Source organism: Thermobia domestica, chromosome 8 (assembly GCF_964235325.1).
Source record: "Thermobia domestica chromosome 8, izTheDome1.hap1.1, whole genome shotgun sequence".
NCBI lineage: Eukaryota > Metazoa > Arthropoda > Insecta > Zygentoma > Lepismatidae > Thermobia > Thermobia domestica.
In genome coordinates this window covers 193,866,607-193,891,205 of record NC_137461.1, presented here as the reverse complement: position 1 = coordinate 193,891,205, position 24,599 = coordinate 193,866,607, and the positions used below count along the sequence as shown (strand labels likewise).

Below are 24,599 nucleotides of genomic sequence, written 5' to 3'. Positions count from 1 at the left end.
CAGGATCCTGTTCTCAAATACTTTCAGTCCATGTTCTTCCCTCAGAGTAAGCGACCATGTTTCACAACCATACAGAACAACAGGCATGATTATCGTTTTATATATTTTAAGCTTCAAATTCCTCGACAGAATTCGTGACGACAAGAGATTTTGAACCGAATAGTAACACGAATTCCCTGCTTTTAGTCGACATTTAATTTCTTCGTGAATATGATTTTCGTCTGTTAATATTGATCCTAAATATTTGAAAGTATCCACTTTATCAAAAGTATTATTTAATATTTTAACGCCTCCACAATTTGCCGTATTACGGTCCCGACGCACTTCCATGTATTTAGTTTTCTCTGCATTTACTTCTAAACCCATGTCCCTGCAAGCGTTTAATAAGATCTCTGCATTTATTTCTACTGTTCTCCTATCATCCCCTATTAAATTTACATCATCAGCATATGCCATAACCTGGTGAATGCCGTTCAACTCTAGGCCCTGGTTGCTATCTTTGATTTTCCTTATGGCGTATTCCAGCACAAAGTTAAATAATAATGGCGACAACGCATCTCCTTGTTTCAGGCCATTTTCGACGTGGAAGCTCGTGGACAAAAATTTTCCTACCCGAACTTTACTTTGGAATTCACTTAAACATATCTTAATTAATCTAATTAGCTTTCTCGGTATTCCAAGTTCTGTAAGAACGTTGTATAATGTTTCTCTCCTAACCGAGTCGTAAGCTTTTCTAAAATCAATAAATAGTTGATGTACCGGGGTATTGTATTCCCACTTCTTTTCGAGTATTTGGCGAATGGTAAATATTTGGTCGATAGTTGATCGATTTCGTCTAAATCCGCACTGATAATCTCCAATAATTTCATCTGCGTATGGGATCAATCTTGCTAACAGAATATTTGAAAGGATTTTATAGGATGTTGACAGAAGAGAAATGCCTCGGTAATTATTACAGTCAGTTTTGTCGCCTTTCTTGTGAATTGGAACAATGATTGATTCTTTCCACTCTTGTGGCAATTCTTCCTTGTTCCAGATAAGGAGAATGAGTTTGTGTATCTTGTTCCACAATTTTTCGCCTCCAGCTAAAATTAACTCAGCCGGAATTTCATCTACACCCGGAGATTTGTGTTTCTTCAATTTCTTTATAGCGGCTTCCACTTCTATTCGATTGGGTTCTGGAATATACGGTTCTGCGGTGTGTATCTCCTTTTCTCCACGCACATTAGTTTTTGGCTGCGTGTTCAGCAAATCGTCAAAGAAATCTTTCCATCTATTTAAGAGGCTATCCATATCGGTGAGAACTGTTCCGTCAGATTTCTTTAATATATAAGCACGAGGTTGATAGCCTTTCTTAAATTCGCTGATCCCCTTATACATGTCCCGAATATTTTTATTTTTACTATTATCTTCAAGTTACTTAATTTTAGCTTTCAAAAAATCCCGTTTCTTTGTTCTAAAAGTTTTGGAAGTTTCCCGCCTGGTATCTGCGAAATTTTGTGTAGTTGTTTCATTCGGATTTTGTAGCCACCGTAATTTTGCCTGTTTTCTCTTCTCTGCTAGTTTAATGCATTCTTGGTCGAACCATGGTTTGTTCCTACGTATTTCCGCGTGTCCCAATTTTTCTATTGCTGAACTTTTAATGCTATCTCTAATTTCAATCCAAGTATCCTCAACACTAGTGCACTCCGAGTCTTCTAAAACCGCGAATCTATTCGAAACTTCAATCTGGTATTCCTCTCTTACCTGGCTCTCTTCTAATTTCTTTAAATTAAATCTCTCCGTTTTCGGACATTGAATATTACCTTTATTCAGCGATAATCTCTCCCGTATTATCGCTACTACCAGGTAGTGATCAGTGTCACAATCAGCCCCTCTAAACGACCGGACGTCAATTATGCTAGATTATCTTCTTCTATCTACTAAAACGTGATCAATTTGATTATGTGTTTTTCCGTCTGGTGATGTCCAAGTGTATTTATGAACGTCGCGATGTGGGAATTTTGTACTCTTCACGATTAGGTTTTTGGATGTTGCAAAGTTCACGAGTCTAACACCGTTGTCATTACTTTCCTTATGCAAACTTTCGTTCCCTATAATCGGTTTGAAAATATCCTCTCGTCCTACCTTCGCATTGAAATCCCCTAATAGAATCTTCATATGGTATCGCGGGAGTTGGTCAAATATCCGTTCCACTTCTTCGTAAAAACTATCTTTTATATCGTCACCCTTATCTTCAGTTGGAGCATGTACATTTAAAACAATAATATCACACCACCGTCCCTTAAGAGTAATAAAAGAAAGTCTGTCAGTAACAAATTCCACCCGTTTAATTGCTGGTAATATATCTTTCTTATTATTATTATTATTAATTGATTGTGCCTTCAAAACAGCACTTTTGCCAATAACTATAAACAATACTTCGAAAGTATTTGCAAAGATAGACAATATCGTTGTAACATTTCCTCACATTTTCCTACTCTTATTATTTTTTATACAACCTTCTAATTCATTTCATAGAATTCTCTTACTTTGTTAATTTTTCTTCGCAACTTAATATTTTTCTGCTTGTGCACTGCCACTTTCCTCAATACCAACCTGTTTCTAAATGTTGTCTCCCCCATTATATTCAATGTCTATTATATAATTCAGGTTTCTTGGTCATTTCCTGATCACAATATCATGCAACATCTTCTGCAGTTTGAAGCACGCAATGCTTAATATTATCCCACCGACTTGTTAATACAAGGAAGAGTCTAGTCAGAAGACATGAGATTTTTTTTTTCAATTCATGGACTACACTAGGCTGGATACAGATTGGAATGGTGATTTTCAAAGTAGTTTCCATTGAGTTGGATACACTTTACCCAACGTGTCTGGCGGCAGTGAAACACGTGCTGGAGACAGTCCTTTGACATCTTCAAAACAACCCCAGCCTTCTGTACAACGACTTCCCAAGAGCAAAATGCTGGCTTTCCATTTAGCTAATTTCTCAGATAGAGGAAGAGAAAAAATCACAGGGAGCTAAGTGTGAGGAATAATGGAGGATGGGGACACTTCAATGTTTCTGGGGGCCAAATGTTCGGTAACAACGTTGCATACCTGAAGGCGTGTGGTGGCGGTGCCAACAGAAAGATACGTTTTCGGTCGTTTTCGTTGGGTATTTAGCATGAGCGTCTATAACAAACTTTTAATACTCGGTAGTAACCGTCGTATATGGAGGGACTTCACGTTGGTACACTATTCCAAACAGGAGAAGAACGAAATGACCATCACTTCTTCTGCGGAACGAACAACCTTTTCGTTCTTTGGTGTCGGAGAATCAGGTGATTTCTATACTAAACTGGCCTGTTTGCTTTCCAGGTCGTAATAGTGAATCCAAGTCTCATCACTTGTAATGATGAAATTCAAGTATGCATCTCTATACTCCACTACCAGCCGCTGAAGTTCCCTACACACTTCTACTCGCATCTCTTCTGTTCAGAAGTCAGTAATGTTGGAAGTGATCATACTTAACTGAAAACCACAGTGCCATGGAAAATGTATAACATATCTGCAATGCTGTCAATTGCTATTTGTCGGTCTTCACGAACAATGACGACAGCATTCGTTTACTGCTATTGCTGAAGACCTAGATCGCCTTGCTTTGTTGTTGAAACACGGTCTTCCCTTAAATCCCTTGAACCATCAAAGTTCTATGGATTGTGGAAGAATACTATCATATGCCTGCTGCAATAATCTGTACAGTTCCGCGCCGGATTTCTGTAAATGAACACAAAACTTCAAAGCCGCATATTGCTCTTCACGAATCGACTCTATTTCGTATGTAGCGGACTAGAAAACTGATATAGTTTACTCGTATCCTGTGCAGAGACGTGTGTAGTCAAACTTCTATTTTTGTCCAACAATCAGGGTTTCTCATCGTGAAATATTGCTTCATACAATTTTTCTTCGCTGTGTGCGATAAAAAAATCTGACCAGCTATCGTACCTATTATTTCTTGAGGGTTTATATACTTTTATTCGAATTAAAAACATTATTTATGAAATTTCAGTTTGGTATCCACTTCAGCCAGCACACGGTTATGATTTGAGAAGTTACCATAACCGGTAAAATACTATGGGCTTTTAACCTATATGAGAGATATTTTATGAATCATAAACATATCTGCTTGGAGTATTTATTCATATATTTGGGATTTAAGTACAGATCTTTCCTTTTTCTAAAATAGATTCTTAATTAAGATGTTGTACTATTATTTTAGAACACGATTTAATTAAACTAGTCATTAGCGTATACTAATTTTTTTGTTTTAAAATGAAGTTTGTATTTCGTAAACGAAAAGTTACGTGAACAAAAAATAACTTCTTCGGCCATACTCTATTATAATTTCGACAAATACCATTATGTTTTGAGTGACTTCACTATCGTCTTAAACTATGAACAAATCACAATGAATAATCTTTTGTTTCATATCGAGTCCAGCAATGTCTAAATGTTCAGTATATACGCTCTGTCGCTTTAAACATCTAAGTGTTTTGCTTTTACCTTATTTTGTTCCACAATACACACCTTTAGCTTCATTTGACCTTCTATTCTTAGAATAGGAGATATTAATTGGAATTTGCTTTTAAAGGACCCCTTGACACAAGGATCTCAAAATTGAAGTGTCGAATTTTTGCAAAACTCTGGTGCTATCTCGAAGGTATAGGCTGACACATCATGAAAAAATTTAGTTTCCGAAATAAAGTAATTATCTTGGCAGGGATGGGCAAAATATCAAAATATTTTATAATGGAGTATATTGGAGACTACATGTGTCAAATGGTTTTTTAAAGTACATTGGGTTGAGCCTAGGAAGCTGGATTTTGGACAGCGTCTAAAGCATAAACACAGGCAAATAATACTTAAAAACCACAGTGAAGACTTTTATAGTTTTCGACTACTGTGTCGGACAAAAAGTGAGAAATCGAGAATGTTTACTTGCGGCATATTGGAGAATATGTCGCAGAAAATAATGTTCCTATGAGTTCATCTTTCGAAAAGAACCTTCGGATTGAAGACCTACAATTGGGCAGAATATCACCAGATCAGCAACATCATAATCGCAGCAGCATAGTGTATACCTAGTGTAGGGAGAGAGGATAGTGCAAGCGTAATAACCTGGAGCAACGAAATCCACCAATAGACAGCGTATCGGTCAGTTACGTTACTTACTACGAATTGTATTTGTGGTATCGCTCATTTGTATCGGAATGCTACAGCATGTCAATACATCTGTTTACAGCACAGTGCGTCTAATTTTTTCAATCTCAAAGTTGCCATTTCGAAGTGATATTGCTGTGATAAGTCTGTTACTTAACGAGGATATCAGGATCTGCACAGTTAACGAGGATCTGTCAGTTCTATCGCTGATTCGTAGCGTACAATTATTTATAACATTAGTTATTGTGAGAATGGCGAGTGTTCAACCATCAGGGTGTGGAGAATGGTTTTGAGGCAAACAGAAACGAGACGTTGGAGGTCAAATGAAGTTACAGGCCATAAGTTACTTGCGTGGTTCGCTTGAGAAATCTTTCTGTTTTGTAGCGGAAGTTAATTATCTCTGAACAAATTGTTGGTGCAAAGCTAGAAACTTGCTAAGGAAGTTGGAATGGCTTGTGATGCTTGTGACGAAACTGTTTCGGCTGAAGCGGATATCATTAGTTGTGATGTACAAACTGAACTCGGTTCATAGACTATTGATGTTACCTGTGTTTCGGACAATGACCTATTGCTTTCACTGGTGTACAAAACGAACAGTTTGTGCATCTTCGTCAGTTCTGTTTCCCTTTGCGACCAAGTGCCAACAAGATCGTCGATAAAAGATTGGCAATGCTCCTCATGAAACTGCGACATGATTTGTCAAACAGAAGATCTGGTAGGAAGGTTTGTTCCCATTGTTCTAAGTATTAAAACATAGATCGCGATCTCGTTCTTACCGAAGTTCAGGATTGGAGTAGACAATTATATGGAATTCCAGCCAATTAACTTGTGTTAGTTATGAATGGTACTTACATATATACTGAAAAGTCGAACAATTACAGTGTTCAGAGCCGCTTATACAGTGTACAGAAATGTCGCGATCCGTCTGGGTTTATTGTCGATGTTATAGGCCCATCCGTTTGTGCAAATAACGATGCCAACATTACCAACTTTTTGTTCAGAGATATTGCTAATAATTTACACAACTTTATAGAACTTGGTGACTGCGTCCTGGTCGATCGAGGATTTCGGGATTCCATACCTGTATTGCAGGAAGCAGGAATACTTGCCAACATGCCGACTCTTCTACAAAAGGGTTCAAAACAACATGAAGAAGCAAATGCAAACTTTTCACGTATAGTCACAGGCAGATGGCCAGTAGAGACCAAAAATGGACACATCAAAATGAAGTTCAACATGTTCAGAAATAGAGTCCCCATAGCAGAGTTGGCACATATTTGTGCATAACTTCTGATTGCTTGCGTCATGGAAAACCAGTTTGCAGCGCCCCTCACTAAAGATTCCGATGAAATGCAAGAAGAAGTAGCTATTATGCTATCACGGGCTAATCTGCCAAATCATCTGCAACAAAAGCTTACTGATTCGGGAGACATTACTAGGTGGACATCGCAGGTTTGGACGCCATGTGATGTTACTTCACTCACTGAATTTCCTCGTCTAACTGCAGATGATTTATATGAAATTACATTAGGTGTCTACAAAATCGGAAATGTTCAGGCCTACGCGGCTGAACACATGAAAAGTGATGGCAGCTTCGCCTTATTTTATAATGCAGTTACTCCCTACATTTTAAGGTTTAAAATACAATACCGACATGTGGAATCCTTACATTACGTTCTTTTTCTTGAATTTGATAACACCCAGGTTGGGTCAAAATTCATTACTGGTTGGTATTGTAAGTGCCCAACTGGAGCAAGGGTTCTTGGTTATTGTTCCCATATCGCCACCGTTTTACGGTACTTGGCAATAGACAGGTACACCTCATTAACTTTTCCTGTTACCCACTTAAATAATATTTTCTTTGACAGCAAAGACTTTTGAGTTTGACAGCACCGAGTCGGTATGAAATGTTCGACATCTTTGCAGTCAGTGTCAATTTGATTCACCCATGTGTCATAAGAATTATACAATGTTTTCCTTTTTTACGTTTGGTTTTAGTTCGATTAGTCGTTGTGTACGACAAGATCTCAAAGGAAATATAATGTTAGTTGGTGTAAACTATATGCATTTTTGGAGTCAGTGTAATTTATTTCATCCATGTGTCGTACGGATTATGAAATGTCCTCATTTTTCTTTCATTTGATTTACTGTCGATTAGTCATATTTTATATGTACGACCAGAATTCGAAGAAAATATTAATTTTAATTAATGTAAGCTGCTACGCATCTGTATGGATAACAATGCTCCATTTCACACTTTTTGTTCGGCACAGTAGTCGGAAACTATAAAAGTCTCCACCGTGGTTTTTAACTATTGTTTGCCGGTGTCTATGCCTTAGACGCTGTTCAAATTTCAGATCCATAGGCTGAACCCAAGGTACCTTAAAGATCCATTTATCACATGTGGTCTCCCATATTTTGATATTTTCCCCCCGCTGCCATTCTAATTACTTTATTTCGGAAACTATATTTTTCATGATGTGTCAGCTCTATACCTTCCTGATAACACCAGAGTTTTGCAACAATTCGACACTCAATTTTGAGCTCCTTGTACTTTTTACTGATTTGGACTAAACCAACCTGTGTAATACTGTTAAGATTAAATGAAAAATTTGATTGAATTCCTATAAGGAAACATTCTATGAAGATATTAGTTGGTATCCGTTTAAAATTATATTACGTTATTGTATTTATTAGTAAGATCACAACAGTATATTGAATATGTTTCCATAGACTATGACTACAGATTAACATCATACTTTAACAACGAGGCGGAATGGTTTGTTTTGGTTTTGAGTTTAATTTTGCTTTCAGTATGAGCCGTGGATCTACAGTTTAACATGACGACTGAACCACATAAACTTCCATAAGGAATCGAAGAATGGTCTCCTGCTCGAAGCCTAAAAGCTAACCACTTAGCCACAATAGACCTCTGGAAGGTTTAATGAGAGAGCACATGCTGCCCAAGAGTGCTCATTAGCCCCGTTCTCATTTTTTCAATATTTTCCATAATATTTAGTGCTTAGAAAATTATACTTAAATTTGTCCTGGCCAAGTAACTTTGTAGTGGACAACATCGTGTCAGCAGGTTTTCTCTGGGTCCTCCCGTTTCCACCCACTTTCTCATTCCACTAATTCCTCCATTATCATTCACTTGCCTTGATCATCGTCTTCCTTAACCTAAAAGGCATAATCGTGGGACGTTAAACTGAAATATTTCAATTAATTTCATTTAGTGAAATAGTTTATGTTGTCAACGTGTTCTTCGTCGTCATAGAATGTCTTCAAATTAATCATAACATTATTCTTGAAGACAAACTAGCCAAGAATGATGATAGCTGAAAACCATTAACTAGTTTACGCTATAGATTTTGTATTTATTAGAGAAATTTAATATCATTATTTCATTTCTGTCGTATTAAAAAGAATTGAAAAACGAAAGATTGGCACTTGTGGGATTTGAATTAATCTTCGGGTTTTTAACTTAGTTTTTGTGCTCCACGCGTAATAAAGCCCGGAATCACTCGCAGCGGAAGCACGCGAATTAGATGCTTTGTCATGAACAGCCATACTACCGAATATCAGTTCTGGATATGATCGTAAGTGGAGATGCTTTGTCATGAACAGCCATACTACCGAATATCAGTTCTGGATATGATCGTAAGTGGTCAAATAATGTTCAAGGATAGTGATTTGCTTATGGTTACTTTTAAACAGATTACAGCTTGATTGAAATTCTGGCTGATATGCATGAATAGATTATGCATGGATGAAAAGATCACGATAGGTTATGTGATAATAATGAAGAAAATGACATGAAATATAACAAGGAAAGTTAGGCAGTTTAGAGCATGTTGACAATATTTAGTATTTTTTTTAATAGCACACCTAAGTATTCCTCAACTGTCAATTGAATAAAGATATCGGGAATATGATGAAAGACCGACAACGTTCAAAAAATTCTGCCTAACGTGAAACACAATATAATACATTCTAAATGCACGAAAAACTTCATAGTCTGAAAAATATGGAGACAAATTTCTCTATTTAGAAAAAAAATATATAAGATAAACTTCTGACATGTTCTAGACGTTTATGAAACTCCTTTTGCTGCTTCACCAAAAGTACTTTCATGCCAGTGAATAGTTTTTAGACTAAAAGTAATATAAATACCTGGTGCTATAATTACCTGTATAGTTGGTTTCAAAGAAATAAATGCCAGTTCTAAGAACACTTCGGAACATGGAATTATGAAGTTTTGCAGATGCTCTGAGTGCTAAAGCAAAAAATCCTACCGCTCGAAAAAACACGAAAAGGACAGCTCCTCCCAAGAGGCTTGCGTAAACATATAGTCTTGTCTCACTGGAAGGATTGATGAACCAAAATTCATATAATGAAGTAACACTGGAATGATTTCCTTTCAAACTTATACCATCTACGGATGGTGATTGTAAAACACGGTCTCTGGTTTCCAGATTACCCCTGAAATAAGGAAAAAGTAACTGTCAGAATCCTTTTTATATGAGCATATTCATAACTGATTCCATTTTCTCAAATTCTTCATAGTAGTTACAATATTAAGATAAACTTTAGTATTCTATCTAACAAGGTGAATGTGAGCTCTATACAAACTGAAAAAATCTTATCTTTGAATTAAACAGATAACGGTCATTAATTAATACGTTTCTATATATTATTAGTTTGATGCAGAATTATAATTATTTCTGTAATTACTTGACTTCGTTCATAAATCAGTCTACATTTTGCATTTTTCTGTAATGTAGAACAAGTTCGTTACTAAGTTTTGTGGGTAGGATTTCAATCAATACGAGGAAATACAAAAGCTAGTACTCAATTAACTATGTACATTTTATCATTAAAGAACGAGAAATAATAATTGTATCTATGACAATAATGAGCTGATCACGGTATTTGCTCACATTACTTTCTATAAGTAAACTTTAAAAAAACTTAAGAAAGCAAACGTTCTACAATGTTCGGAGTTCAACAAAAGTATGATTAAAACATGCAAACAACTTTTTATACACTTCCATTTACCGGTTCGGGCAACTATCTAAAATAACCTAAGTGAACATTATTTCCAAATACTTCTCATACACTTTGTAAAATATGCAGTCACTTCTCAGAGTGTTTATAGATCTCGGGTAAAAACGACACCGACTGGGGCAATCTGTCCACTTTCATATCTCAAGAGTTAATGCGTAACTTATTGATGATAATCTTTTGAATAACTTAAAATAATAATTTAGCCGAATAATTAAGGTTACGTTATTTTGTAATATAAAACGAAGGTTGCTTGAAACAATCGTTAAAAATAGAACAGAGAAGAAGTAGCACAGACCAATAGTTTTTCTACTTTCTGTCGGAATCAATTATTTGCAGCACGACAAACTATGGATGCACCCTACTACAACTTCTATTCCTCTGCGAAAACAGTATTGTGCCTAGCTTCAATGTTATTGCGGAAAGACTACCTAAACGATCAAATGCATTTAGCAATGCGAAACTGTCAGTAATGATCGTATGTGTGTGGTGTGTGTGTGTGTGTTATATAAGACACTGGGAAGCAATTACAGAATCATGATTCTTGAAATAACTTTCAATGACAAAGGCACGTGCTCTGCACTTCACCGATCCACCGAACAATAAAAATGGCAGCTCAGTAGTACACGAACGCTACACGAAATGGCGTGCATTTATACATTGTGTCATTATACTACGCTAGTCAAATTACGTTATGAACGCTGTTGCACCGTATATAACAAGGCAGCAAATTAATTACTTTGATATTATTTGTTTGATGTTAGTATTTGACGATACCGTGAATGTGTATAAAGTTTTCTACTGTTCTACAACGTTTTTTCCCGAATGGAAAGCCAAACACAAAAAAGTGAGAGTGAGTAAAGTTCAAACTCTAGTTTTCCGCGTGGAAATTTGGTACACTAACCAGCAGATCACAGCAAAGCTAGTAAACGATGTTCATTTCAGTTTTTTAATATCACTTTCTCTTCTTTACTTGATTCTTTGATAATTATTTTGTTTATTCACTGTTATAATCTACTGTTTTAATGCTTGAAATACTTGACATGAGAAATGTGTTATATTACTTCGGAAACTATTCCGTTCTGAATATTCCGTACAAAGCTATTTAAAAATATTTTCTTTCATTCTGACGACACTATTGAGTCAGTATACATCATTTTGTACTTAGAGTTAGAATAGTCCTCTTTGGAACTACTTTCGACAAAAGCATTACTTGTTTTCGTGCATTTTGCAATCTATGGTTCAAAGTAGTAGCAATCCTTTTTCTCAAATAACTAAAAGTTTCCTACACTGCTACATATTAGACATATGTTTTTGTTCATCATTATGTAGTCATCTTATGTACTTAATAGCATAAAGTATGTTATTTGAAAATAAAAAGTTCATACCAAGTTGATAACAATGCACTACTTATAGTGTTAACGATAATGAGATTTGATAGCCTCTGTAGTATGTATAGGCTAGCAAAATTTCTTATAGATTATTATTGTCTGCGTTCATTTTTTCAAATACTTTTTGTTTGTTAACTTAATTATTTATACACATTAGCAGGTAAAAATTTAGAATAAATTACACATTTGGAGGGAATAGTTAAATCTATTTTCAGAATATGCAAACCCATTTTACAGTGGGAAGCATTCCTGGTCAGCTCGTGACTCTACAAGTATTGCTGAGATGTGTGAACTGAGAGCGCAGACATGGAATAATCATGACAAGATATAGTCTTTGCAATTTGTACGGTTGTATGCATGTGAGAGTCTGGATATGCATTGATGATCGGAGCTATTTACTATTGGCACATTCTGCAATTTGAAACCTGAGAACATATGGATATGTGTATGTATGCAATAATTTCTTGTCATCCAGCCACATTACATGTTCAATTAATATTGAGTACTCTGGAACACATTCAAATGTGTTCAATTTCTTTAAAGCACTTTCCACTTTTGTTGCCATCCAACGTTCACAAGTTATTTTTGCAAATGTAATGTTACTTCTGATGCACTGTCTTTAATGCAGTTCTATTAAGCAGTGGATAACTCTGCATTGACTAGAAAAGAGCAGACGTTTGAACACACAATTTATTCTCCACGACTAAGCTATATAATATTCCTAAGAGTAGAAAGATAACTTCAAATACAATAACGTCTTACCATATCATTAGCCAAATATGAGTGCCATCAAAGAATATTTCACAAGTAAGTAAAGTTACAGCCAGGAAACCCAACGAACATCTGCCATTTCCCTGAACCAAGTATTGAATGTGGCCTGAATTATCACCTCCTCTGTTAGTAGGATTATCGACAACTTCTGCTGGTTCTGTTACTTCTACATTACCAGGAGCCACCTACCGATATTAATCAATAATTTAAAATTTTGTAATACAAGTAAAGATACGGTATTTAAAAATAAATTTTAAACATGAAATCGTATTCAGTAAGTTGGCGAGAAGAAAGAAGAAAACAAGTGACTAGTTTCCGATATATAGGCCTACTATTGTCTTCAAATTTTTTAATGTAAAAAGAAACCAAAAACAATTACACGAATCGTGTGAGCAGGTTTTAATAAGAATAAAACATTGATAAGAAGAGCGTTAGTTGTTAATTTAGAGTTTAGCTTCCTTCTCATCAGCGAGGCTAAACTAGACATGAACTTACAGCTTAACGTAAAATCTGAATCGCTGGAGCTCCCACCGGTATTTCAGCCCGGTTCTCTTGCACTGAAGGCGCGAATGTTAAACTATATGGTTACAAGAGACATCCAAGAGCAAAAGTATAAAAAGAAAAGTCTGTGACATCTAGTTTTCGTGTAACTTCATAATCTTGCTATTAATATCCGTTTTCCTTTACTTGTGCTGAGTTAGGTAAATATTATCTCAATAGTCACCTGTTAATATATATATCGAAATCGGACAACACTTGTGTTCACTACAGCAGAATCTCAAGAACCGAGTGAATAGGATGAGCATCAACAGGGAGGTATATCTGCTAGATGTATCTAGTATTGAGCACAGATTTACGCTGTCATTAAATCTTTAATTAAACTATGACAACAGTGAAAGAAACTATAGATTACACTATAATAAAGCGCTTTTAATGTATTGTTATTTATCTTGAAGGATTTGTAGAGGTTAATCCAACAACATACCTATCTTATGATGTTAGCGCACAACGGGACAATAACAACAATGTACAATGTACATGATATCTGGAGGAGACTATAGGATAAAAGTAGTCGTATAGTACAATAGAAAATATAGAAATTAATAGTCTATTTAGGACTCTGTATAATATCGAGACTTATCGGAACGATGAGAGATGAAAAAGCATAACAAAAATCATTGCGAAACACAGTATACATTAATATATTCATGTTCTGATTTTAATTGTCGACTAGCAACTTTCTTTATATAATTATTTTAACATAATAAATTAAGTTATCTCTATTGCTTCATTTTGTCATCAAATAACTTCATTAATAGTGCTTTCATTATCGTTCTTTCCCATATAAACTTCTTCGTTCCTTGCACAATAATTTATTAAAAAGGCTAGTAAATCGTTGGTACTATAACAATAGCAGTTAACAATATTGACCATCCAAACAACTAACCAAATTATGTGTGAAAGTTTGAAGGTTCGGAACAATCAATATGTTGCATAGTGGCTTCATGATATCCGTAGGTACTTTATGATGTTAAAGCTAGAAATAATATTGCTAGATGTAAAAGATAAGGGAATGACTTATCGAGACGATACATTTTAACAGTACATAAAAACATAAAACCTTTTAAATCACTATAAATGACGACACCAACAAGAAATGTTAAAGGATTTTAACACAACTCACATAAATCAGTTATATACATTTAAATATACATATTGATTTTAAAAGTATATTTCCTGTTTTTAAAAATTAATATAATTAATATTTTAAGTCAGAGATATTTCAGGATTTCATTATAATGAGGTATTTTTGAAATATACTTTACTCTTTCTCTTACTAAAATCTATAAAAATGTTATTTGTTGTTGCATATATAAATCCAAGTCGATAGCAAAGTTGTTTAAATGTATTAAAATATATTGTATTAAACTAGTTGTCATTTAGGCGATTGATACGTTTATATGCATTAGACATACCAAAGACACTTAACATAAAAAATTAACCATGTTTCAAAATGTATCAAAGATTATGAAAGTACCACTAATGAGTGCTCAGATCGCCAGTTTTTCCTACTCGCTTATGTTTTAATTTTTCACAAATATTTTGAACTGTGAAAGATTAAAGAAAGATCAAGTTTTTTCTTCTGGAACTCACCTTAAATAACCAAAATTAACATTCATAAAATATAACACAATAACATAAAACACAAAATAACAGATAATTGAACAAGAATTGTTTGCGCGGAATAAATTACATGAAGAAAAAAGAACGCATAATCCAAATAAAATGTAACAAACATTTCTATGTCGTTATCCCTACCATCATTTTTTAAAATAAAACTTGAAGCAACTTGACCTAAAACTTTAGCTTCCGTATATTCATTAACTAAAATTTGTAACTGCAAAACACATCAAGAACGACATATACTAAAGAAATCAGCAATATAATTACGTTTTCTCGTTATATATGTCTCTACTTCCAGCGTAACCATTTCGGTACACCTTCGCACATCTATCACTTTTTCTTTACTCATACACCATTTAAATGTTCTCTTCCAATGTTTCCATCAGGATTCATTACTTTCTTTTGTCCTAGTATTTCTTCTCTGATGTTTCCGCTCGTGTTTTCCTTTGATTTCAATGGCTCTTCTTTCCATTTTTTCGAACCCATTTCTTTTTCATTCGCTGATCGTATATTGTAACTCCTAAGCTGTCGCTCATCATCTTTTCTGGTGTTCACCTCGTACAATATGCAATCATCCTAGTTATCATACTGTTTAATTTGTCTCCACCGTATTTTATACTACCCTTTCATCCTTGGTTATCTAAGTCCTTGCTTTCCTTTTGATGTAACTTTCTTTTTACATTTCAGCTTCAGCTTGGTTCACTTCCTTGGATTGCTTAGCTCCATCTTTTTATCGAATACCGTCTGATACAAAACAAAGTTTATAAAGCCCCCTCTCTATTTACCACAGGCGTCATATTACTCACACAATTATAAATATAACTTTCAATACCTTTGTTAGTGCTTTTTTTATTTGAATATTTGGTGTATCTCCAATTCTGTCATTTTAATTTGTTACTTTCTGTCCCTTCTTACAATTGTTGTACTTCTATTTCTGTGAATTATAACACTTTTTATAAGTGCTAAACTATATTTTTGTGGATTGTTCTTTCGAGCCATCCCTTAATTAAATGCAAGGGTTAGTTACTAGCTTTTCAAATCAGTATATTTAACCCTTGCGAAGTTTCTTCTCATTATTTATTTCTCTATCCATACCTGGGTAAATTTCTGGCTCAATCACCAATTCTTGACATCCCGCTTTTCCATAGCTTCATCTTATGATAAATATTCTTTCTTGTTTATTTCTCCTGTGTTAGATTAAAATATACTTAGAGATCGTCCTTTCAGTCAGTATCGCAATCGGATAACGCTTGCGTTGACTACAATAAAACTACAAGAACCGAGTGAATAAGATGACCAACAAGGAAATACATCTGCCTAAATCAGTGATCGTGAAAACGTCGATTCTGAGCTACTAGTAGCTCTCAAGGACATTTTCGGTTCCCGCATAATGTAAGTTTATAGGCAGTAAATAAATGTATTTTTTTTAAAGTTGGTAGTTCTTTAGTTGGTAGCTCACACCAGGATTTAGAAATGGCACGGTAGCTCAGAAGCTTCATACGTTTGGCGACCATTGTTCTAGATGGTAGTTATTATTGAGAATACGAACTCTGTCATTAAATCCTTAATTACTCTAAGATAACAATTAAACCAAAGATTCCGTTATAGTAGTATTCTTATAATGCACTATTATTTATCTAGCAAGATCCAACAACATATACAGATATCCTATAATGGGATACGAGACTAATGATAATGTACGAAAAATCTGGAGGAAATTATAAAATGGAAACAGTAAATCTTAAATATTTAAGATGTTAAGCCTGGAAATAATTAATATTGCTGGATGTAAAAGAGAAGAAAATTACTTGTCGGGATACACTTTAACAGAACTTGTTAATACAAGCCAATACATTTTAAATCGCTAGATTTTGCAACACTAACAGTAAGTATTGAAGGATTTTTAACGCAATTCGCATCAAACAGCTCTTTAGATTTAAATATGGTACTGTATATACATTGAATTAAGTGATGTTTGCTCATTTTGTATTATTAAAATTATTATTTTAAGCTGGAAATATTTCAGACTTCCATTACAACGAATATCTTTGAAGAATTTTTTCCCCGCGAACCCGTAAAATCACCTGAACTGTAAAATCAACAGGGGACTCAATTACTTTCTCTCTTTGTGGATATCATTCTTCATTGCATGAACAGTATAAACACTTATAGATTATAACACAATAACAGAAAACATAAAATATCAAATCATTGACCAATAAATATGTGCACGAAATAAATCACATGAACAGACACAAACGTAAAATCGAAACAAAATGTAATGGCTATTTTTAGGTCATTACAAACGTTTCATGAGGCCACTTAAAGAGAAAACCGAAGTGTTAACTATGGAATCTAGAGACAATATCTGTACAGTTTTGTATTATCTTCCATTTCTTCTATACTTCTGGCATGGTCTTAGGTACAATTTTTGATGGAGAATATTCAACATAATGCTTCAAATCACTATGGTTTCTTTATTTAGAACTATTCAATAGTACGTTATCTTGGTTTCTCAATTCATTGATTTCTACAAAGAAGCATCTTTCTTTATTTTTAATGAATGATCGCTTTAATTAATTGTTTTTAGTGGTTTCTTTTCCAAATTTAATAAATTGTCTTTCTTGTAAAATTTATATCAAATTTATTATGTGTATTTATTCCTATAAAATGCGATATTATTTTTCATAAAAAATAAATATGACATTCAAATAGAGTGAAGAGGAAATCAGAAAAAAATATAGATTCCTATATGAAACTTGGTGTGATTAATATCCAAGATGGTAAGGTAGTCAACAATACTACTAACAGTATATTTAGAACATCAACAAATCATGACGCAATTGACTTCTCACATCACAATCATGAACGTGAAGAAGTTAGAGATGTATTTTCATTTCTGAAGCTTTTCTTTTTCTAAATGTACACTGCAAAATTATCAGCAATACATAAATTAATTCCGCTGTTTTATACATTTTACTTTCTTCCAATTGAATTTATTTTCTTTGACTTTTAAAGAAGAGAAAATTCTCAGTTTCTTTGATGATTGTTTATGTAATTGTGGGAATGAATTCGTATCGTCTTCTGCTTATAAATCTCAAAATTGAACATGTTTTACATGTGTGTTGATTCTATGTCGTATACGTAAATAATTCATATTAATAGCAGAATTGAATTTATTTAATTGCTGGAACTCGAACCTACAACATACCTGCTTTTGCTTGTGAATCAAACGCTATACCGTTGAACAAATGCAATTATTTTGTAAAAAACTTAAAAACTGATCTTCTCCCAAAGTCTAATGCTGACTTCTTTGGTTTCAAATGATACCATGGTATATTTATGATATTACGATAGATTGGTAGTTCGCCATGAACTGCGTCAAGATAAAATCTAACCAGAATATCAGATGGTTAATCAATATGGGACATTCCATGTCAAATCAACAAGTCACCAGACTTGACCATAGATTTTTGTAAAAAATTGGTGCACAGCTTTATTACAGCGGAAGATGAAAAAAATCCCTAATATTACCCCTCTCCTCCTGAAAGTGTCCCCATACAGGGTGTGAAAAAATTGCCAAAAAGAGCATTTTTTCAGTTACGGTGATTATTATAAATTGTCATAAAATGGTTAGTATATGCAGTAGAGACATAGAACAAACACCATTGGGAAGGATAAAGATTGCTCTACAAGTTGTACTATACAGAAAAGAACCTGTATAATAAAAGAAATACTTCAAAAATTAAAATTAATATTTGAATTTTGAATTTCTCACAGAAATGTCCCTGTAAATTTGTTCAAAATTGTCCTGATTGTAGTCTCGTATGTGTACTAAAACATCACAAAGTTTCATTTTGGGCACTCAGTGGGATCCGTTTCAAAATTCAACATAAACAAAACATTGCAAGATATTGACCGTGTGAATATCTGGGTTCAGATCGATAACCATTTGCTTGTAGCTATTTACCTGCAGCATCAAAGAAATTTATATTCAACTTTATTTGTTTCTTAATGTATTCATTTGAATTTACACAATTATCCACCTTTTGATTTATTTAAACAAGTATTACGTTTCGAAACAGTACTCAATAGAGGTCATTATTCTCGTTAGTTAGTATGGATGTTTATAAATTTATATTTGCTTCATTAATACATGTTATTTTCATTCCTTTGTTTCTGGATTGCTGTTACAGACATGTGGAAATGCATCACTGAAATGGGAAAAATAATTATTGACTAATTGTTTGTGCTGAAAGTGTGTGAATTGATTGTGAAGAGAGCCACTGTGTTTCATAACACATTCGATACAAATATTGTGAAAGAGAGGGAAATATATTTCTTCCTTTCATAATAAGTTCTGTAACAGCAATCCTGAAACAAAGGAATGAAAATAACATGTATCAATGTAGTCAATATAAATTTATAAACACCCATACTGACTAACAAGAATAATGACCTCTATTGAGTAATGTTCGGAAACGTAATGCCTGTCTAAATAACTCAAAAGGTGGATAATTGTATATATTCAAATGAATACACCAAGAAACAAACAAAGTTGAATATAAATTCCTTTCATGCTGCAGGGAAATAGCTACAGGCAAATGGTTATCGATCTGAACCCAGATATTCACATGGTCAATATCTTGCAATATTTGGTTTATGTTGAATTTTGAATCGGATCCCATTAAGTACCCAAAATGGAACTTTGTGGTGGTTTAGTACACACGTATGAGACTACAATCTGAGCAATTTTGAACAAATTCACAGGGACATTTCTGTGCGAAATTCAAAAGTCATATTGAGCTCCTCTGTGGCTAAGCGGTTAGCGTATGCGCCTGTGGTGTGGGAGACCCGGGTTCGATTCCCGGCGGGAGCTCACGTTAATCAGTAGGTCCACGTCTCATATAGCCTCGCAGCTGAACGGGACGTAAAACTCAAAATCAACTCAACTCAACTCAAAAGTCAAATTTCAATTAGAATTTTTGAAGTGTTATTTTCTTTATACAGGTTTTTTCAATATAGTACAACTTCTATAGCAATCTTTAAGCTTTTCAATGGTGTTTGTTCCATGTCTCTAGTGCACATATTAACCATTTTAGGACATTTTTTAACAATCACTGTAACTGAAAAATGCCTTTTAGGCAATTTTTGAGCATCCTGTACATTGGCACTTTCAGGAGGAGAGGGATAATATTTGGGATTTTTTCATCTCCCACCGTAGTAAAGCTGTGCACCAATTTCTTTAAAAAAAATCTAAGATTGTCAGGTCAGATTTTATCATTTCATTGGTTGATTTCACATGGAATTTCCCATATACGTAAATTAACATATTTATTTCGAATTTGATCCAGATTATGTATGAATACATCTATTGGAACGTATAGAAATCATGTAAAATTGAGTAGTCTGTCGCGATAAGGTATTCAGAAAACTTATCGTTCTGGTAATATGAATTACTTACAGAATACGCAAGGCATTGAAATACAGGTTGTATGACCATGTGAGAGTATAGCACCATCGAGGACAAAAGTGCGTTCCCACTTCATCTGTACCTTTCCTGAAGAGTATGCAATCACGATAGAAAAGGAGGGCGAATTAAAGAAGAATCTGTGACTAAGCATTGTTTTGATTACAAAACTAAAGACTAAGTCTATGACATTTAGGCTCAGATTTGCAGTAGTGTCATATCGCGATTCGAATTCCCAGTCTTATGATTAATTGTCTGATGTATTAAGCTAACCACTGCAACATACATGAGTAACAGGATAGTCTGCCTTATTTTTGAACATTGTTTCTGCAGCCTTTGCCAAAATATTAATCTCTAGAGTTGATGTAGAGTAAAAGAAAAACAAAGAGCACATATAAGATCTATTTGACTTACTAAACATCTATGGCAAGCAGAATGTTAAAGAACAACACAGTAGCTTTACCAGACAGATTGGAGATGGAAAATGGGATCTAGAAACCTAGACTTAAAGTAACATACTGAAAATCGCAAATATGATTCAAGTTTCTAATATAAATTGTCATGTAATTTCTCTCTCTTTCCTCATACTTTGAATATCCTAACCTATCCGTTACAAGATTATGAAATAAAGGGAACCTGTAGCATAATTAACATTTAAATCAGGAAAGCATTATTTACAGGAGCAGATTTAGGATTTTAATTTTGGGTAGGCCCGCTCCCTCGCTTATGGATACATATATACATTTGATTGATTAATGACAATAGGAAACTACATTTACAGTAGTGGTTGATGCTATGTGTTAAATAATTATCTACCATTAATATAAATAATTGAAAACATATTTACTCTTTATTCTATCTTTTAGCGTTTATATATTTTTCAAAATTTTTGGGTAGGCCCGTGCCTACCCAGTCTACGCGGTAAAGCCACCACTGATTATTTACTTCTTGAACAGTATTTGAACCTGTCCCACGACACATCTGCTTTTTTCTTGTGTATCAATTGCTGCGCCTCTGAGTATATACAATTACTTTTTTAAACTGACCTTCCTGTAATGTGATTTCAGTTGTTTATTATGACCTACTCCTAAGATATGGAAGCGGTTCCATCATGAGCCTATCGTCATGAGAGAGGGTATCATTTTCCTATGAGTAAACACCGCTTATTGGTATCGGATATAAACATAAATGTCAAAATCAAACAATACTTTATTTTCTGTTGCATTTTCTATACATACTAACTTAATCATATATATTTTATAGCATGAACGCTGTTTATCTTTTTAATGAATGATTGAATCATGAGTATACTGTTCAAAGACATAGTCATACTATTATTCAAGGGATATATTTGAAGTCACCTTCTGGCTTGACGTAAGAAACATGGATAAATGAAATAAATTGAATTGTGTACCTTAAAATTATGCATAAATCAAAGAATGAAGGACATAAGAGTAATAAGGCTATAAGATGATCGGAGTAATAGTCATGTGCGAGAGTGGTTTTCTAGTTTCAACGCCCATGTCTATTGAGAGGAATATTTATTATCTATTTGGTCAAAATATCGACCTCGTAATATTTTTAATGGAGTTTAATAGGTGAAAATCAATGTACGCATATAGTAAATAAGCTAAGAAGTTTAATATGGTATACAATTCGTAAACATGGCGTTGAGAACTTTATAATCACTATAAAAAACATTGCCAGCACTGGATCAATGAATGAATGATTGTAATTTAATCAAAGCTATTCGTCCCCGTCACAATTAACGAGACTGCTCAAAGCACTGGGACCAGGCTTTGTCAAGACCCTATAAGTATTAATCACGTCATCGGATTATAATAATCAAAGTTCCTCCAGATAAACGATTCTAAACACTTATTCTGTTGTTTCCTTGAAATTCTGAAGCATTGTATCTAGCTAAGTTTGAAACCAAATTATTCTCGCTAAACATTTACAGTAGAGTTAGGTCTTATCCGAGGACTGTTGATATTCAGTAGTTATAAAATATGTTCTATAAGGCTATCTCCGGTATTTGGATGACTAAATGTTTTCAGTACTATTTTTGTTTTCAACTTGCAATTTATAAAGAAGTGAATGGACATACTGTGTCAATTTTGTGTTGATTGCTTTTGTAGAATTTCCACGTGCCAATAGAGCAGAAGAAATAATTTGTATAAAAACAATAGACATGGCAAGAAATAGTTCACATTACTTTAACAATTTATAAATTTTGCAGTTAAAAATCTGACAGTGATTTCAAGCTTCTTACGGAAGTAATTTCTAAGGTTTGGGTCTGTCTGCATTCTCATCCATTTTTATCTATAATTTACTAGCATAAATCTGTACTTAAAAATAATTTTCTAATACCATATACTTACTGAAAACCTTCTATGACTGTCAACTGGCCTTATGCCACTAGAAGATTCACATTCATCTTCGGAGGATGATGATGTTACTCTTCCTGCTCCCAATCGCCACCCTTCTTCTCCTTCTGTAACATATTTGTAGAAATCCACTCCTTTGTTTCGCAGTTCACGGAAACTACCATGATCTTCTACTTCACCCTAAATAAAAAGAGAAATATACATATATGTTTAATGTTTCATTGAGTTCTTTATATGTAACAATGCTACAAGTACAAACACAAAACGCTTAGTACAGTGTAATGTAAGCCCCCTTGTAGTCCACCTCTTTCCAGATACTCTACTAACTCCTTTTAAAATCGAAAATACATCATGTTTCAGCCGGAAACTATGTTGTTTCCAAGGTGAGACCTTAATCCATAATACTTATCAATTTATTGACAAGGTCTTATACACTGCCCAAATAAAAATAAAATATTTCAAACACCAATTTGAGTTACGTGATTCTCTTTAACTATAAATTTTAATATTTTACGTAAGACCACATGCCATTGAATTAATATTTTTCAGCATAGATATTATATCAAGCATGATTAACAATTTTACGGCGTGGAATCCAAATCACATGTCATTATATACTAAAGACTGAATCTAGAATGCATGCATAGAAAACACCGGGTTAGAAACAATGAAGCAGTGTCCAAAGGAGGCTACAGAGAAGTAACTGAAACCATTTGATGAATAGATGCATATTTATGTCCGAATGTTAAAGTACATGGTCTCTAAAAACCGGCCTAATTGACTCACATAGATTCCCACAAATAAAACTCTCTCTGGACAACTAATCATATGAATACGTATACATCCTGAAGTGATGTAAAAGCTGTCATCTTGTGTAGTACAATAGAAGTATTAAAATAAGTTTCATAATGTACTTATATATGGCAAGAAATTAACAGTACGAGCAGTTTTACTTTTCCCAGCTTTCCCGTGTGGTTAGTGTGTGTTATTCAGAAACGATCTGTGTCATTTGCATGTTATATATATATTAGGGATGGCCAAAATTTTCCGGAATCCGGATTCCGGAAATTTTGTTTTCTGGAATCGGAAAATTTACTTTCCGGATTTCGGAAAAATTCCGGATTTCGGAAAAATTCCGGAATTCGGAAAAATTCCGGAATTCAGAAAAATTCCGGATTTCGGAAAAATTCCGGAATTCAGAAAAATTCCGGATTTCGGAAAAATTCCTGAATTCAGAAAAATTCCGGAATTCAGAAAAATTCCTGAATTCAGAAAAATTCCGGATTTCGGAAAAATTCCGGAATTCAGAAAAATTCCGGAATTCAGAAAAAATCCGGAATTCGGAAAAATTCCGGATTTCGGAAAAATTCCGACATTCGGAAAAAATCCGGAATTTAGAAAAAATCGGAATTTTTCCGAGAACCGGAATTTTTCCGATTTTACTTTCCGGATTCCGGAAAGTAAAAATTCTGGAATTGGCCATCCTTAGCTAGTAGCTGTTAAAAGAGAAACACAATAATGAATAGGCTATATATACTGTATTAATTTCTTGTAGTTGGATATGTCTTTATCATTTACGTAGACAATTGCTACTGCAGTTATTTACTACTTTATGAGAAAGGTCTTATTTTCACACACAAAAAAGTCGCCGGTATGTCTCAAACATTATCGCGTTCCCACCTGCAGCTGCTCCAAAGCACTGCAAACTACTTTTTAACCAGACGAAAGGCAGTGAAGGAAAATAAATCTCAACAAATATTCTAATAACATTCGCTTATTGTCAACATACCTACAGTGAGCACAGAAAGTGTTCGTACACCGTGCATACTTTATATTGAAAACAGCTAGCATGAGAACGGGAGGTGGAAAATATATATATAACCAGAATTAAGACTACACATTCATACATTTTATTTCTATATACAAGAGAAAGGCCAAACAAACACAATCACTGTTTTGTTCAGAAGAAAAGAGAGAATTCCTTTTTTGTAAACGCAAAAAGTCACCGTACACTTATGCTTGAATTAATGCTTATAAAGTATATTAAGTTATTTAATATTTTCTGGGATTACCCTGTGCGTTAATGATTGTCTGTAGTCTTCGTGGCATTGATTTCACCTGTAGTAG

General features: G+C 34.1%; 1 protein-coding gene across 1 annotated transcript in view; it reads right to left on the bottom strand.

Annotated features, from left to right (window-relative positions):
- Positions 1–24,599, bottom strand: part of LOC145693403 (ATP-binding cassette sub-family C member 4-like) — a 242,808-nt gene that overhangs the window by 97,068 nt on the left and 121,141 nt on the right. Inside the window, exons 13-15 of the mRNA XM_081769370.1 lie at positions 22,467–22,652; positions 12,423–12,616; positions 9,395–9,687 (exon numbers count right to left, since the gene is read on the bottom strand). Of these exons, the coding sequence (XP_081625496.1) occupies positions 9,395–9,687; positions 12,423–12,616; positions 22,467–22,652 (673 nt within the window). The remainder of the gene's footprint in view (positions 1–9,394; positions 9,688–12,422; positions 12,617–22,466; positions 22,653–24,599) is intronic.